General features: G+C 39.6%; 1 protein-coding gene and 2 long non-coding RNA genes across 3 annotated transcripts in view; 2 read left to right on the top strand and 1 right to left on the bottom strand.

Moving 5' to 3' along the window:
• Positions 1-18,355, bottom strand: part of LOC116710338 (receptor-type tyrosine-protein phosphatase F-like) — a 174,559-nt gene that overhangs the window by 112,951 nt on the left and 43,253 nt on the right. Inside the window, exon 6 of the mRNA XM_032549336.1 lies at positions 15,872-15,889. Within this exon, the coding sequence (XP_032405227.1) occupies positions 15,872-15,889 (18 nt within the window). The remainder of the gene's footprint in view (positions 1-15,871; positions 15,890-18,355) is intronic.
• On the top strand, positions 3,760-8,129 carry LOC116710609 (uncharacterized). The gene is made up of 2 exons (XR_004337109.1): positions 3,760-3,885; positions 7,666-8,129. It is a non-coding gene; the product is annotated as an uncharacterized LOC116710609 (long non-coding RNA).
• LOC116710606 (uncharacterized) lies at positions 12,024-12,630 on the top strand. The gene is made up of 3 exons (XR_004337106.1): positions 12,024-12,084; positions 12,163-12,488; positions 12,583-12,630. It is a non-coding gene; the product is annotated as an uncharacterized LOC116710606 (long non-coding RNA).

Here is an 18,355-nt window from a genome sequence, read left to right as displayed (position 1 = left end):
TTTTGTTCCTGATAAGGTTTCTTCCTAGTCAGAAATTCTTGAGCCTGTTCTTCTGAAGCGATGATCACGTTGCTGTCCTTGTTGATAAAGTGAAAAAGATTTGCAGTGAGCAGCTTTATCCCATGTTTATTAAGATTGCGTCCGCCTCTTCCAAAAAGGTGAAAGCGCTGCCATAGATCCAGAGGTTATCGATGAAGGTCACTGAGCTGGCAGAGCAGCTTTTAATCAGCCATTTGTTTATCATGTCCAGCCTGGAGTGTTTTTCGTCTCCCCATTGAGGTGATGGAATTGGACCACTGAGAAATAACTTCATTTTTAACTTTCCCATAGTGTTCAGAAGAATATTAAAGTCCTTTTTCAGAATCTCAGATTTCTGCTTTGCCACATCGTTGGCTCCAACATGCCTTAGTTGTCTAAGGACTCAATATCTGGCTGATTAGCGGTTAGCGAAAGAACTTTACGAGTTAAATCAGATACAGTGTCACCAGGAAAAGAAATCACTCTCGTTTTCTTGGGATTGCAAACGTGACTGATTCCATTTACTGCCTCATCTCCAACAATAAGCACTTTTGGCATACCTTTCGTTTTCCTGGTAGCCGCTTTGTCCTTTGGGGCTTTGGGGGGTGGATGTGTTAGACTTGCCTCATTGTTGATGTTTGAAAGCGAGGTTTCACTCAGAGGCTCAGGCTGGAGTACAGAAAATCTGTTTTTCAGTGGGATTCCCACAGAGTCAGAATGTTTTGAGGCTTGGGCTGGTCGCTCTGTCCTTGGGAGCGGGGTCGGTGGAACCGTTTTGGTTGCAGCTGCTTGTTTGTTTTTCTTTGGTGGAGCAGGTGTTGAGGTTGAAGGTGGGTTTTGGCTCAGAGCCGGCCACGCTGATTCATCCAGTGAATAGGACACTGAACAAAATTTGATGTTAAACGATGATTGGATGATTGGTGAAAACACTTGAACTGACTTGTACCGAGATGTGCCATGGAGGGCACCTAACCCTAACCAACTTCACGATCCGTCGGCAGCTACTCTACAGCGCATGTCGCCTTCATAACTGAGGTACGAGTCACAATTAGGCTAATCATATAATTTACAACTCATAGTCAGCACAGATCACCTCTCTTCAGCCAGCGCACAATTGCAAACGGCTTTGCGGCATACTAAATGTCAGGTTATTTTTAGCACAGCGTCTCTGTATCTTGCACTACTTCCACTTCAAACGGCTGAATTTCAGAAAGCTTACTTTATCAACTGCCTCAATGAATGCAGCTACATGATCGCTTTCTCTCCAGTTTTTACCAACTAGAAAGAAATTATAGTATTTTATTTGACCTTTGCATACTCTCCACCCCATTTATCAACTCGCCTGCATTTAATTCTAATGGGTCATTAATACACATCTCATTCACTAATGTCAATTGGTAGCATGACTTATATTATCACGCAGTGAAAGACAGCTGTAGTGCACTGACTGACGAAAAGTTACCAATGGTGAAGCAGATGGTAAATGCGTAACCATGACAACCCATGAACGTTAGCCTGCCCGGCTCTTCTGTAGCTGGGTGCGCATACGTCTACTGTTTTTACGAATGAATAATCCCTCTATGTGAATAAGCCTGAATCCACACGGCAGCTCAAATTGAGAGGGACTGGGAAAAGGGAGAAGGAAGTCCGGTGCATAAATAAAGCTCAAGAAGGAATCTATTGGGGGCTTGATAACAGTAAATAACGGAGGATGTTACTGTGTGTGAGACGCTGTAAAAATAGAGCCTGGCGATTCACCTTGCGCTCACCACTGGGAGGGATGCTACTTTTTATTAATTTATTTATTCATTCATTCAGTTAAAGTCCTGAAGAGTTTGAAGCGCAGCCTGAGTAATGCATGCAAATTGGGCCTACAAGTTTGGGGAGGGGATAGATTAATTAAAAGTTCCTGTATTTTCTAGCGTTGCAAAAAATGAATGAGACATGTGAAGGCTACGTCTTACCCCAATAGCCCGAGGTGCTGATGAGTGGGCGGACAGCAGCTGTGTGGAAGTGAGAGAAGCTGTTGATGTGTCTGAACCAGAGCGGGGAACTGGTGGAAAGGTGATGCGATGAATAATGGTGGTGGAATGGAGAGATGATGAACGAAAGCTGGGAAGGAACGGCAACGTGCCGGGCCTGAAGCAAGGAAGGTCAACCCAAAGACGAAGACAGTGGGATTATGGGTCCACCTGCCGGAGATGGACCATGGAGGAGGCGGCCAAGGAGGAAGAGACAATGAATCCCGGTGAGGAGAGAGAGTGGCGGAAAAGGCTACTTGAGATGATTCGAGGCCAGGGTCGAGAGAAATTCTCTTGCATCTGAGGAGTGTCAAGAGGGGAAAACGGAGACCGAGCACTCGGCTAAGTAGCTCTAATGCCAACAGGATGAGAGGTGGAAGTACAGGAAATCTCGAAGAAAAGGATTAGATGAGAAGCTGTGGCGTGCAGATGAATGGGTTGAGTACGGCTAGAGAGCGGGTCGTGGCTGAGGGTCGTTATAAACAGGAGCTTGATCAGTGATTGGTGAAGACAGGGCATGGTCCGATGCTGATAGGCTGACGGCAGATGATGCTGCAATTGCATGATACAGGTGAGGCTGGAGAGTCTTTCAGTTTGAATTTACGCCTAGGCTTCATAACAAAACAAAAAACAGTGAGGTGAATCTGGATCACATGAAAAAAAGAAGAGCGCAGTGGGAGAGAGCAGGAGCCCAACACAACTTCTGAAGGACCTACATTTGTGCCCTCAACATTTCTTTCCAGAAGACTTTGAGTCATTTGTATGAGCAAAGCTGACAAAAGCTCTAACAAGTGATTGTGACCTTAAGGAGCTAAAAATAAATGCTTGCCGTCATGCTGAGATAGGCAGAGCTGGAAGCTTTTTGAAAGGCTGATAGAGCTATACAACCTCTGGTACTGAAACCACTGATCTGACTGGACCAACGCCAGACCCTGAACAGCTGTTAGCGGACCTGTTACACACTTACCGGATCAAACAGAGGTACATGTCATTCATTATTTCATTTATGTAGCTGGGTGGCAGCAGCAGCAAACACCAGTTCCTATGGCCATTTCTGTCCTCTTCCCCTCCTTGTTTTCCTCACCTTCATTACCTCTCATAATTTCTACATTGCCATTAATTTTAACACGCTTTGGTTCAAACTGAAAAGGCTTAATGACATTACTCATCTCTGTTTTGGCTGGATGGAGCTAGAGCAGTTGGACCTTTAGACATCATTTACCCAGAATGCATCGCAGCATAAACAAGATGGCGACTTTAATATTTTCTTAAAATTTATAAAAACTAAACAATCTACAGATGTTTATGTATTTTTTATATGTATTGTTTTTACATCGACAGTCTGGCGACCTGTCCAGGGTGAACCCCACCTCTCGCCTGAGCGTTAGTGTAGTGGATCTAGAAATTAATGTGTTACTAAAACAGACACCCCCATTTTTGAAAAGATTATTTTAAGATGATTAGAACAACTGTCTAACATTAACTGACTCATGTCAATAACTACCTAGTCAGTAGAGGGCGCTACTGTGAGTGAATGAACAAACGAGGAAACTTCTATAGTCTCTGCCCGCGCATGCGCAGTCAATAATAAATCGCTGCCAGCAGAGCAAGGCACAACGTATTAACGTGTCTGTTCCTCATCATTCACAGGTACTATTTATAACTATTCCTAAACATTCTTAAAGATATTGAAAGTAATGTGAACTGTCTGTGACATTTTGAGAGAACTTGATCCGGGTTCTGATAAGTATTTGTTTTGTTTTGTCGAGTCGAATAATGGCTACCGTTAGTAGTTCTTTAAGGGCTTGATTACAGAGAGCACATGGGATGTACAGATGTGCGTGGTGTTACGACCCGCTACCCTCACCCTGGCTCGTTCTTAGTTCCTTTATACAGATTACGGGGAAGAGAGGCCGCAACATTAAGTGCGTAATGTTTTCCAACCAAAAGAAACCGAGAAAAAGAAACAAAAAGGCACCTGACGGAACACACAGTGTGGTGGGGCTTACCTTAAACGTCCAATCCGTAGGTTACGTTCCTCAATCCAGAACTCATCCATGGAGAAGGCCAGCCCTCGCGATTCCTCATACGTCAGGCGTTTTGTTTAATAGTTTTTATATTGTCTTTGTCTTTAAATATGTAGATATATATATATAGTTTTCTTTTCTCTTTTCCTTAAAACATCCGCACCTCTGGTGATTTCAATGGTGGTTGGTCTTGGCAGGCGTGTAACTTCCCCGGTGCTTAAAGTCCTAGCGTCCAGCCGGTTTTCAAAACAAAAAAAAATAAATAAACAAATCCAAACAAACGAAGATAAACTTCCTCCCGGCCAAAACTTCCGACGCTCCCCTCTGGGTGGATCCGTCCCGAGGTGAAGGTACTCTTTTCCCAGAGCCTTCCCGCACCGTTTTAATCAATTTTTTTCTTTGTCGAACTCCGCTGCTACCGCAGCTTTTTCACACGCCACCATCACTCATCATTTTTCAGGTGCGCCACCAGCCCAACTAAAACACCTGGGCTGGCTAAGCCCCGCCCCCCACCGGTGAACCGTCAAAGGTGCCAACAATAAAACAAAAATAAACAATCAGGAAGCGGAAGCAAAGTACGAGCATGTAACACTTCCCCCCCTAAACAAAAAAAAAATTATATATATATATATATTTTTTTTTTTGTTTGTTTTTATTTTATAATCCAATAAACGTCCTACAGTTTCGACCTCTCATATTCTTGACAAAACATCTGCAATTACATTATCTTTCCCTGCAATGTGCTCTATCACAAGATTATAAGGTTGTAATATCAAGCCCCACCGAAAAATTCGCTGATTTTTCATCTTAAACTTCTCCAAAAAAGTAAGTGGGTTATGATCAGTGTACACTTTAACAAAGTGTGCCCCACTTGACGCGTAGATCTCAAAATGCTGAATGGCAAGTACTAGAGCCAGAGCCTCCTTTTCTATAGTGGAATATCTACGCTGATGCGGATTTAATTTCTTGGAAAAGTAAGCAACAGGCCGGTCTACCCCCAAATTATCTTCTTGTAAGAGTACAGCTCCTACCCCTACATCACAAGCATCGATAACTAGCTTAAATGGCAAGGAAAAACTGGGAGCTGTTAGGATAGGTTCACAGGACAAAATGGCCTTAAGTTGTTCAAATGCCATTGTACAAGAATCTGTCCACACAAACTTTTCAGATTTCCGTAAAAGATCAGTTAAAGGTGAAGCCACTGTAGCAAAATTTGGGACAAATTTTCGATAGAACCCAGCCATTCCAAGAAATCTCATAAGTTCCTTCTTATTTTTTGGAGCTGGCATCTGAGCTATAGCTTGCACTTTAGCAGCACGAGGTCGAACTTCGCCTCGTCCTACCACATGCCCAAGGTAGGTTATGGCAGCCTTGCCTATCTCACTTTTTGGCAAGTTGATAACAAGTCCAGCCTCTTTTAATCTCTCAAAGAAGCGTCTCATCTCTTCCATGTGCTGTTCCCAAGTGTCAGCATATAATACTACATCATCAATATAAACTGTACAGTTCAACAAACCTTCTGTGACTCGAGTCATTAACCTCTGGAAAGACGCAGGAGCATTTTTAACCCCAAAAGGCAGCACCTTAAACTGGTATAAGCCATCAGTTGTACAAAAGGCAGAGATTTCCTTGGCTCGCTCGGACAAAGGAACTTGCCAGTATCCCTTCAGAAGGTCAAACTTTGAAACGAACTTGGCCATACCAATCCGATCAATACAATCCTCAATTCTAGGGATTGGAAAAGAATCAGACTTAGTTAAAGTGTTAACTTTTCGGTAGTCAACACAAAGTCGAATAGAACCATCAGGTTTTGGAACTACCACTACAGGAGAGCTCCACTCACTCATACTTGGCTCAATGATGTCATGTTGTAACATGTATTTCACCTCCTCTCTAATTTTATCCATCTTATCAGGATTTACTCTATATGGATGTTGTTTAACTGGAGGAGAAACACCAACATCTATATCATGCTCCGTTAAAGAGGTTAAACCTGGTGAGTCACCAAATAGTGTAGAAAACTTCTTCAGAAGAGTCATCACATCATTTTGTTGTTGAGCAGTTAAATGACTCAGGAACTTCTCCGGATCAGCCAACACTGCACTATTCGCCAACTTAAGATCCTTAGGACCCAAACAATCCAGTTCAACTGAATCCCTTTCTTCCTCCTGGACATGATGAACAACACACACAGCTACAGATGATGGTGCATTCCGTTCATAATAAGGCTTAATCAGATTCACATGGCACAAACGTGTCGACTTTCTCCTATCTGGTGTAGATACAACATAGTTTACTTCACCCACTTTTTCCTTAATTATATATGGTCCAGAAAATTTTGCTTGCAGAGGGTCACCTCGAATGGGCAAAAGTACCAACACTTTATCCCCAACTGCAAATGTTCTAAAAACGGCTTTCTGATCAAAATGGCTCTTCATCTTTCTTTGTGTTTGTTGTAATTGTCCTTTAGCCAGAGTACAAGCTGCTTTCAAGCGCTCCTTAAACTCACAAACATAATCCAAAACATTTCTGTCAGGTTCTTCAGCCAGAAATTTCTCTTTGACCAACTTCAAGGGACCCCTCACTTCATGTCCATAGACCAACTCAAATGGAGTAAAGCCTGTAGATTCACAAACAGAGTCGCGAATAGCAAACAATAGAAACGGAACACTTTTGTCCCACTCACCAAGCTGATCCACACAGTAGGTCCTGATCATGGACTTAAGAGTCTGATGGTATCGTTCCAATGCCCCCTGTGACTGTGGATGGTACACAGATGACTTGAAATGTTTAATCCCTAGCTCTTTCATCACAGCTTGAAAAACTCCCGCCATAAAATTAGAACCCTGGCTCGTTCTTAGTTCCTTTATACAGATTACGGGGAAGAGGGGCCGCAACATTAAGTGCGTAATGTTTTCCAACCAAAAGAAACCGAGAAAAAGAAACAAAAAGGCACCTGACGGAACACACATTGTGGTGGGGCTTACCTTAAACGTCCAATCCGTAGGTTACGTTCCTCAATCCAGAACTCATCCATGGAGAAGGCCAGCCCTCGCGATTCCTCATACGTCAGGCGTTTTGTTTAATAGTTTTTATATTTTCTTTGTCTTTAAATATGTAGATATATATATATATAGTTTTCTTTTCTCTTTTCCTTAAAACATCCGCACTTCTGGTGATTTCAATGGTGGTTGGTCTTGGCAGGCGTGTAACTTCCCCGGTGCCTAAAGTCCTAGCGTCCAGCCGGTTTTCAAAACAAAAAAAAATAAATAAACAAATCCAAACAACCGAAGATAAACTTCCTCCCGGCCAAAACTTCCGACGCTCCCCTCTGGGTGGATCCGTCCCGAGGTGAAGGTACTCTTTTCCCAGAGCCTTCCCGCACCGTTTTAATCAATTTTTTTCTTTGTCGAACTCCGCTGCTACCGCAGCTTTTTCACACGCCACCATCACTCATCATTTTTCAGGTGCGCCACCAGCCCAACTAAAACACCTGGGCTGGCTAAGCCCCGCCCCCCACCGGTGAACCGTCAAAGGTGCCAACAATAAAACAAAAATAAACAATCAGGAAGCGGAAGCAAAGTACGAGCATGTAACAGTGGGAAAGAGAACATCATATTCGTTTTACGTTTACTTTTTGTATCTGAGCCAATGGCTGAAGGTATGAATGGGCATTAGAGTTATTACTGTCTTTGGTGATGGGAAGTTATTATTTTGATGAACATTAAGTTTATTTTGCAATGAATGACATATACACTCAGAGACAGACACACGTAGTGGGTTATTATGTTGCACTTTACTTTATTTTACAAAAGAGTATTTGTTTGTATTACTCAGGTTATTAACAATATTGCAAACCAAGAGGTCGATTGTATTTTGAGCTGTTTTGAAGTGAAAGACTATGACAGTGTATTTTGACATGAATACTATCCCAATGTTATGATGTTTTGTGATATTGTCAAAGCAAGGATAGTTTGATATTTGTGTTTAAATGGAATGACTGAATGTTTAAGACTGTTGGAGTCAATAATAAATCGCTGCCAGCAGAGCAAGGCACAACGTATTAACGTGTCTGTTCCTCATCATTCACAGATCCACAGCGCATCCTGCCTGTGCATCGCTTGTGCCGGCCCAGATTCCCCCTAGGTCTGGGGCCGGTAACATTAGCTGGAGATTGGCACCAGCACCTCCCGACCCCACTAGGGGACAAAGGTATAAGAAAATGGATGGATGTTTTTACATCTAAAAAATACTAAGTAAAGTATATATATTTTATCAGACAGAATGGATCAGGAGAGAAACACTGCAGACCAGTCAGAACCTAGAAGAACCAGATATCTGTCATGTTGGGTTCAAGTCGTTTAGCCCACATACAGAACACACTTCAGGAGAATAGAAAATCAGATAAAGTTTATTTTAACAATGATGAAATGTAGGAATGTGTTGTTCTCATCCAGAAAATGGAGGCCGGGGTCATCTACACTATGAAAATAATGATGGTGAGTTCGAGGTGAGTCGGATGAATGGGACTTCAGAGGAGAAAGGAATGATCTTACTTGAGCGATGATGTAGTTCCGCCTGGAGGGGAGGTACTGTGGTTTTTGGGGTTGTGGTCTCATGCAGGGTTCTTGAGGTGATCCAGGTTCCAGAGAGAAGTCGAAACGGAGAGTTGATTGACGGTGAATGGAGAGCCTTGCGTTTGAGGGCGGACAGGTAAGTTCAGGTGTGGAGGAACGAAGAGAGAACCGACTGCCAGCTGGGAATTCAAGAACAGTTTATTGAATATCTGCAGATGTGAAGAAGAGACTCAGGCAACCAGCATGTAACAATCCATGGCGTCACAAGGGGAGAGATCCAGAAAGCCAGGACTCGCGCTTCACAGGGGAATTTCCAAGGCGTCACAAGGAAACACCATAACTGGCAAACACTCAGGCGTCGACGTGCTGGCAGCGTGCTCCTCAAATACTCCTAGATGATTAGATAAATCATAGGTGTGTAGAACCCAGTCACACCCTCCAGGTAGAGCAGCCTCTTGGCACCATCTAGTGGAAGGAGAGGGAAGCAGCAGGCGACAAAAAATCCCCACAGGAGCCTGGTTTCCAACAATATCCACCTCTCTTCATCCCTCAATCATCTCCTGAGGCTGATATGGCACAGAACATTTTATGATTGATTCAGTTTCTTATTGTGCTTTTAGTAGATTATTATGGTTTGATTATTTGCTTAGGATGCATGGATAATACCTTTTTTGACAAAAATCATATAAATGCCCATTTATAGAACAAATCTTACTAATAGTAAATACACACTCATAGGGTTCCAAAATTGTAAAAAAAATATAGTGAACATCACAATGAAAATACAGAGATTATTTTGTTTGTAACTACGGTATAAACATGACTGCAGGAAGAGCCAGCCTGCCTTTAGACTAGCTGTTTTAACATGAGCCAGTGTTTTGTCAGCATAGTACATTCATCACAATGTGATAAAATAAGCCAAATTGGCATTAATAAGCAAGACCCATACACATCACATACATGTGATAAGAAAAAATGCCCCAAACTTCAGTGGCCGGATATTAATTACTAGGAATATTAAAGCAATTTTGTTCAATTTTGCAAGATCTGTTCTCAATGAGAATCCCTTTAAAAAATAAGGGATTCAGATTCACACCAGTGCTTTTCCACAGGACGTACTTCATGAACTTTTCCAAAAACTATACATTTTCATAAAAACAGAATTTATATTTAGCATGCAAAAAACAAATGTAGTACAATCATTTCTACCTACCTTGGTCGCAAATAGCATTCACTTTGAGTTCATGTTGTTGTAGTTAAATTTTTCCAGCAAGGTGACATAAAAATACAAGCTAGTTTTCAAAGAGTGTTTCGGTGTTTGGTCACCCTTACCTCCCATGAAATTCACATCTGAAAGTCACTTGTGAAAACCATGTACTACATGAAAAATGAACATACAACTTCAGTCATCTAGGCAGGTGGTAAATTAAGCCATCAGACTTTAAACGTGCACCAGGTTCAACAGGAGGCAGTGTATTGTATAGAGACACTGTACTAAAAATAAAACCTGTGATATCTGCATCAGATGACGCAGATATCACATCTGCATCTGATGCAGATGACGCAAAGCATCTGATGCAGATATCAGACTCGTCTGTGGGAGGAGACACCACTCATAGCCAAGTCATATGTATTGGCTGCCAGTGGAATAATATCCATCCATCCATTTTCTAACACCCTATTGGGGTCGGGAGGTGCTGGTGCCTCTCCAGCTAACGTTCCAGGCGAAAGGTCACCCTGGACAGGTCGCCAGTCTGTCGCAGGGCAACACAAAGACAGACAGGACAAACAACCATACACACACACACACACTCATACCTAGGGAGAATTTAGAGAGATTAACCAATTACCTAACAGTCATGTTTTTGGACTGTGGGAGGAAGCCGGAGTACCCGGAGAGAACCCACGCATGCACAAAGAGAACATGCAAACTCCATGCAGAAAGACACAGGGCCGGGAATCAAACCCAGGAAATTCTTGCTGCAAGGCAATAGTGCTACCAACTGCGCCACTGTGCAGCCCAGTGGTAAGTTATAGACAGAATTATATATCAGTTTTGCTTTCTTTCTGCAGGCAACATGCACAGTAGAGTGGGAGGTGACATAGCTTGATGCCTACTGATAATTCCTCTATGCTGTACAAGATCATAATGTAGATTATTACACAGTTATAAGAAAAACTTAACTCAAGACCTGGAAACAAGAGGAATAGGAGCGCTCACTACTGAACTTACTTAGATTTTTCCTCCAAAACTGCAAATAAATCACTCAAATCTGAACTCATTCATAACTTCTTCCACATATGAAACAACAGATGTGTTTACGTGTTGGGTTACCCTCACAATTCCTGAAGAAGAAAACTGCACCACTTTGCAGTGCCAAAGAATTTGTAGTAGTCTCTGAGAAATATTTCTTATTAAAAGCTTTCCCAAACACAAATGGGTTAGCAATTGGATTAAGTTCTTGGACTACCTAACTTGAAATTACCCCCACAAGAACACAACATTTTAACAAATATAAACTGAAATGAAAATATTAGTCTTTTAACTCACTTATTGTTGTCTTCTTTGTTCAGCCTAATGAGAAGAGTGGTGCTGTTTTGTAAATGTGCCATGACAAAACTCAAGGCACTTGAGTGGATTATAGGCTGGTGTCAACGCATGGAAATCAAAAAAATAAGTTCTTTTGTACCATTGTTGTATGCATTAATAACACAACAAATAACATTTAGAGCTATTTGTAGTTTACAGGCATAATAAAAGAAAAATATACATGAATTGCTTTGAAAAAAAAGAAACTAAAATGTTCTTTCAGCAGAAAGAAAGCAAATAATTTTATTTCAGGTTTCAAAATAAAACCCTGAAATAAAGGCAGTGTGCATAGCTGCTGCCCCAGGCTAGGCACACTTAAATTTGTGGTACGCTAAAAAAAGTTCTGCAAGTCACCTTGAGAATCTGAAAAATATTCCTGTAGACTTGATCGTATAAGAAGTCTTGGCAATGTTTTCTTTCCACTGGCATCTTTAGCTTGGGACTTAAGACAGTTTGCTTAAAACTACGGGTTTTAAGCAAGACGTAGTTTTACGTCATTTTTAAAATCATTTTTAAAAATGATTTTCCATTATTTTTAAACATAGTCATTTGGTAAGCTAACAGTACATGTTGCAGTTTGAGCTCGACGGCAAGTAAATGGTCGTTGACTACCAGTGGTCATGTCGGGTTCTGGGGATCTTGGTCCTTTTTTCCTTTTTATTTTTCTTTTTCCCTCTTCCTGGTGTGAGTCTGTAGCATCACTGTGGCCCACTAGATGGAGCCAGAGGCTGTCTACCTGGGAGGCGCGCCCATGGGTTTTACGCACCTGGCGGTCATCATCTCATCATCCCCTCTGGAGGTTAAAGAAGCTGACTGCCAGCACTTCGACGCCGGAGTGTTTTACCTGCTTGGTAAACTGAGCCCCTCGGAGCTAGTCCTCTGAGCTTTTTCCCTCTAAGTAACTCTTCGTTGTTCTCTGTGCTCTTCAGGAATTGTTTACTCCTCGAGACGATTTGGATTCTCCAGAGTGGCTTCCATCCTGGCCTTTTGGTTAAAGCCCTCCTCGTGACGCCGTGGACGGTACCCACTGGTTGCCCGAGTCCCGTTTTCACCTCTCCCATCAGATCTCAAGATTCTCAGTTGACATTGGCTGGCAGTCGGACCTCACCTCCACCTCCGTCAAGTCATCACTTTCCTGCCCGCCCTCCACCGCAGCCTCCTTGCCTAGGATCCCGCTCGTTTATGGAAGCCGGATCCGTTGACTTCAGCCTGGAACCCACAGACTACCTCCCTGATTGTGATCATTCTTTCCCAAGTAAGAACCGATCTATTCCTATCGCAACTCCCGTTTCCCATTTGACCCGAACTCACCATCTCCTCCTGTTCCGCAGTTTTCCGCTGTCTTCCAGACTCCACCCCAGGATCCCCACCATATCACATTACTTTGTTTTCTTCAATAAAAGAAATCTTTAACTGATTTCCGTTCCCTGTGGTGTTCTGCATGTGGGCAAAAGCTTAAACGCCATCATGACAGGTCAGGGGACCACAGTTTGAGAAATTTAATTTTACTCAAATGTACAGAGAATGACAACACAGTAGTTTGTCATCCTTAAATTATGTCTTTGTTTTATTGTCACATACTCTAAACTTTAGAACCAATTATCAAGAAATAAAACAAATAGAAATTAGGTATCATCTTATAGTCCACTAAAGTTTTGAAAACTATGTACAACCAAACAGACTAACTTAACCCTAACCCTAACCTCATTCAGAGAGCCACAAAAATGTTCACTTTATTTATCCATTAAAGAAAAAACTGAGCGTAATGCTTTAAAAAAATATAGCTTGTGTTTTAGTCAGTTTTTCCAAATACTGACTAAAATACTTTCTGTAGTAGCTTATCATAGTAGTCTAGTAGTTTATAGTGATTAAACTGTAAATTGTAATGTGATATTAATTTAAACCTGACTTAAAAACCCCTATCAAACATTGAACCGGTGAATGTAATTGTATCTTCTAAACTGAATGATTGTATTGATATCCTCACACTGAAAGGCATACAACACTGAACACTTTCATTTATTTTTGAACCAAAAAGAAATACTTACTTGACAAAGTTTTAGATTATTTCAGTCTTACAAAAACAGTAGGATTTTATGTGAGTGAAACAGTTATATATTAGAGCCAGAAGTATAATTGGTGATTTTCTTTCATTTTTTATGCACATTTTTTTGTGAAATATTAATTTCTATTAATATTCATTAATAGAAATGAATATATTTCACAATTAATAGAAATGAATAAAAAAGATGTATAGGCAAGTCCCTTGCTGTTTTAGAACAGCAAGGGCTCAGTTTTTACTTAAGTATGATTATTTCATAAAGCAGATATGAAATGATACGTTTGGGTTTGGGATTTTTTTTTCTTTTGAATCACACATTTGTAGCAGTAAATATTCATAAATAAGTTTGACTTGACTTTGACTTGAAGTTACCTTGAACTGATATAACACGAGATTAACAAGATTAAGGTTAATAAACATTTTTGCAATAAGTAAAACTGTCTGGGAGATTGAACTGAAAGAGCAACAAAACAAGACAAATCTAAAATTAAGAAAAACAAAATCGTAATAAAAATAAAAGCCTTTTTAAAATCAGCTGTAAGCTGAGCTGACTGTACATTAAACTGGGATGTCAATACAATCAGTCAGTTTAGACGATACAATTACATGCATCAGGTGCTCTACATTACGCAGGAACATAATTTTGGCATTTTGAGGTCTTAATAATGTGACTAAATTTATATATTTTTCTTGGACACATGTCCAGTAAATCAGATTCAGGAGTTATTGTGCAAAAAAAAAAAAAAAACATGGTGAAGATTCGACAGACTCTGTTGGTTCTGGCTTTAGGGACCTAATGCTCGTAAAACAATTTAATTCAATTGATTCAATTGTGGCTGCTCTCTGAGGTGGAAGCTTGATAACTGCAGTTTAATAAACTCTTGCAGAGATTTGTTTTAACTTTCATCAGATTCAAAGGTTTACATACATTTGGGCTAATTGTCTTAAAAGGCAGAACATTTTAAGACAAACCTTTAGGGTTTTCTTCCACAGACTTCCGATAAGTTAACTGACACATTTCAATTAATTGGAGCCACATCTGTGGATGTATTCTAAGGCTAATCCTAAAACACATTGCTCTCTTGTTTGACACAATGAGAACACTCCTTAACTAACTCCACCAAGAGGCTCTTCTTTATGCACATACACCTCATACACTTTTACAAAAAACCTCATTCAACACTGACTTATTTAGACAGAAAATACTATTTAGACCTTTGAGATAAATCAGTGTCCATCACTGAGAGGCAATTGTTTCCATAAAACTATCAAAGCCAACACAACTCTACAGAGAAAATTTTGATTTTATCTGCAACTTTTGCTGTTTGTACAATGTAAAAATATATCTACATCACCAATTGAACCTCAGGATCTCTGTGCAGTGTGCACACTAAAAAAACTTGTGAGAATGTGTCTTTACACATGATAAATTAAATACTCTTTATTATATGCAGATATAATAATAAATATTTCATTTATCATGAGGCACAAAAATTAAATGAGGCATGAGAAAGATTAAGTTAAAACTAACATTTCTAAATACAATGCAAAAATGCTGCATAGCATATACAGTACAGACCAAAAGTTTGGACACAACTGTGTGTCCAAACTTTTGGTCTGTACTCAATACAGACCAAAAGTTTGGACACACTTTCTCATTGAATTCAATGAGAAAGCAAGTTGAAAAGTAACTATAAAGAAAAAGTGGGAAGAACTAATCAATGGTACACACTATTGGCATATACTAGCGGTATATACACTTAGCCCTTTCTCCAGGTCAATGTCATTACAAACTTTAGGCCACACATGCAAGCAGCTTCTTCCACAGACCTCCAATAGGTTAACTGACACATTAGCACAAATGCCAGGAACTAGCCATTTCTGCTAATTGTGAACTTATATAGTCTAAGCAGTCAACATGTTTTATTTACTTTTTGTTGTTGAGTTTATTTTTTTTATTCATTTTTGTGAATTAAGGAAAGACTTGTTTTAATAACTACAGTGCCAAGTACTGATAAACAAGTACTGAGATAAATAAACACTGAGTTCAATAATACCTTTGAAAATCTTACCCCAGTACATAACAGTGAATGAAAAATTGAAGTCAGAAACTTCATTATACTCTAAAAATTGGAAAAGTCAAACACAACATTGCAGGTGGTAGTAAAGAAAAAAAGACAACTGGTTTGTTTTAAATATTTTACACTTGACATTTTTAGTCACTGTATGTGTGACCACAACCTGAGAGGATAAGTATAATAAATACACAGTATAATTACTGTATATTTTGTATTATTTATCAAATCACAGTGATTTGAAAATATGGTTAGCTGTTATTGTTAGAACTCTGTTAACATTTATGTTAAAGGTATTTATTTCCATACCTCCTCCCTTTGTTTAATCTTCCCAAAAACCTAGTGGAAAGAAGGTGTCTGCTGAATGCAAAGAAAGTGTTAAAGTGAGGACAGAATGAAGAATGAGGACAGAAAGGAGGTAATGAGGATAAACTGAAATGAAGAGGATAAAGGTAAAGGAAGGGGAGAATAAACCGATTTTTCTTTACCTGGTATTCTTACCTCTTATTGGTGTACCACCTGTGAGGTCATTTGAATGTAAATAAGATAAAGAATCAACATTAGCATTAAACAAAAACAAAAAGCAGGGGGTAGAGAAAAATACAAGAGTGGCAGGTAAGCAAACTCTGCAAGCCTAATTATAAAAGAAAACATTAAATGTAAAGATAAAATGAAATGAAAGATTTATGTTGTTTTACAACTAATCATTTTTAAGAACGATTGTAAACATCAGCAGTGGATGCAGTGCAGTTTTAATAATCTATAGATATAACAATACTTTATTGATCCCCTAAAGGGAGGAAATGTAGTTTGACCCAGCATTCCATAATAATAACAACAATAATAAATAACAATAAGCATATAATGATAGTCCTAAGGACACACATGTTGCTCAGTACATGAAATATATAATCAAGATAGATATAGATAATATGATACAGCATATTATATGACAATATGATATAACATATATCATATTAATATATCATGTTACTACATGATATATTAATATGATTAATATATATAGTGTTACTTATACTATATACTAAAATATTAGTATGATACAAATATTTTAAATATATATCATGATACAAATAATATGCTACAGCACTATTCATTGGTTTTGCATTTATGAAAGATTAGGATTCTTAAGTTAATGATTCTCTCAATAGATTCTTTTTTTTCCTTTGCTGGTGTGTTTTGTACACTTTGTGGTATTTACTTCCTTTTCTCCAAGTCACTGTTTCTGAATTTCTATTGTCTCTCTTCAATTGTCTAATTACACTAAGCTATTCTTAGTGTGCAAAACAAAAGTTTTTTTTAGATCAGTATTCCTACGCTTTAACCTTGAGTATAAATATTCTGAAGGTTTATATTCTTTTAAATTTTGCTCACCTTTAGTTTCTATTGTTGCCAACCTTCCAAGTCACTGATTGTTTTTTTTTTTTTTTTGGTTCCTATCTGGATTTAAATTCTACTTTGGATTTTAAAACTTTTATTATTAAATTATTTATTCTTGTTTCCATGAAATCCTTACCCTTGTATATAAAATTGATTTTTCCACTTAAGTGGAAAAATCAGTTTTTAAAACTTTAGAAATTGCAAAAATATTTTAAAAACTTTGTCTCAACTTTGTTTTCACTCATTTTTCATCTCAGAGTGACTTTGCATGTCAGCTGCAAGATGTAACTATTCTGGTCAGTTTGAGAAGCAGCGTGTGGTTTCGTATTTCTTTTTTATTGGCTCTACTGGCCTTTATTTGGAGCTGTTAGACAGAAAAGAAGGTAATGAAAAGGGGAAGACATGCGGCAAAGATCACCAGGCCGGAACTCAAATCTATGACATCCGCGCCAAGGATTATGTGGATTGTGTTTTGCCCCTGCGCCACCACTGCCAAAATTGGGATGCATAGTTTAGATATGTTTTGAAAAATGTCTATTTTACATGTGAATAGCTGAGTAAGGGATATCTAACTTATATACAGTAAAGGGGGTTAAATGAGAGTTGGTGCTTACATGTGTGAAAAATCTGATTAACCAACCTGCCTTCCTTTATTTGATCAGAACCAGAGATTATTAGATAGATAAATTATCTAATAACCTCTGAAAGACAGCAGAGGGGGATCACTGGAAACTGTGTGAACCCTGAGGATTTTATAAACACAGCAACAGTTTCCAGAGGAGACTGACACCTTCCACTATTTGACAGTTAAAAAAATGTTACACCACACCATAAAGTTAAGATGTGTTTCCAGTTCGCAAATGTTTTCAGGAATCAGCCTAAAACTACCGGGGGGAGATGGATGGAAAATAAAGGAGCCTTTCTGTGTTGTTTCCATGGAATCACTTCTGTATTCAGCCTGACAGAGCAAGTTTATGGGAACAAGTGAGCAGACCAGAGCCAGATTGTCGAGCAACTGATCCACCATCAATAGGATGGTGTAAACACCATCCTATTGAGCTCTTCACAAGAAACATAAAAAAGTAACAAAACTAAGTAACACTAAGACCTTAAAGCAGTGTTTCCCAACCCTGGTCCTCAAGGCACACTGTCCTACATGTTTTAGAGAAGGTCCCCAACCTTTTTATCACCGCGGACCAGTGAAGGCTTGGGGCAATGTTACTGCACCCGGGGGGACGGGTGGGGAGGAGGTCACATGACACAATTTTCAATCTTTTGCCCCGATTTTCTCCTAATGACAATCTTAGAACATTCCGAGTTCTAAGATTGTTGCTTGTGATAATCGTACGATTATCCTGTGTGTGTGGTGTGTTACGTGGAAAGTCAGACCGCTCCCATCTAAAATCGGGCATATTTAATATTGTCTTGGCCCTTTTATCACAGCCTGTGGGGTTTTCCCTGACTGGGAGCGAGAACGCAACCTGTTGAATGTGACAGGTAGCCAATCAGAAAGTGTGGTGAGTAAGAACGGAGGGGAATTCCAAACAGCTGACAACTGAGAGTCCGGTTAGTGCACAGTGCAGC

Source organism: Xiphophorus hellerii, chromosome 20, assembly GCF_003331165.1.
Source record: "Xiphophorus hellerii strain 12219 chromosome 20, Xiphophorus_hellerii-4.1, whole genome shotgun sequence".
NCBI classification, from domain to species: domain Eukaryota; kingdom Metazoa; phylum Chordata; class Actinopteri; order Cyprinodontiformes; family Poeciliidae; genus Xiphophorus; species Xiphophorus hellerii.
The sequence above is the reverse complement of the archived record's forward strand: the minus strand, read 5'-3'. Positions and strand labels throughout refer to the sequence as shown.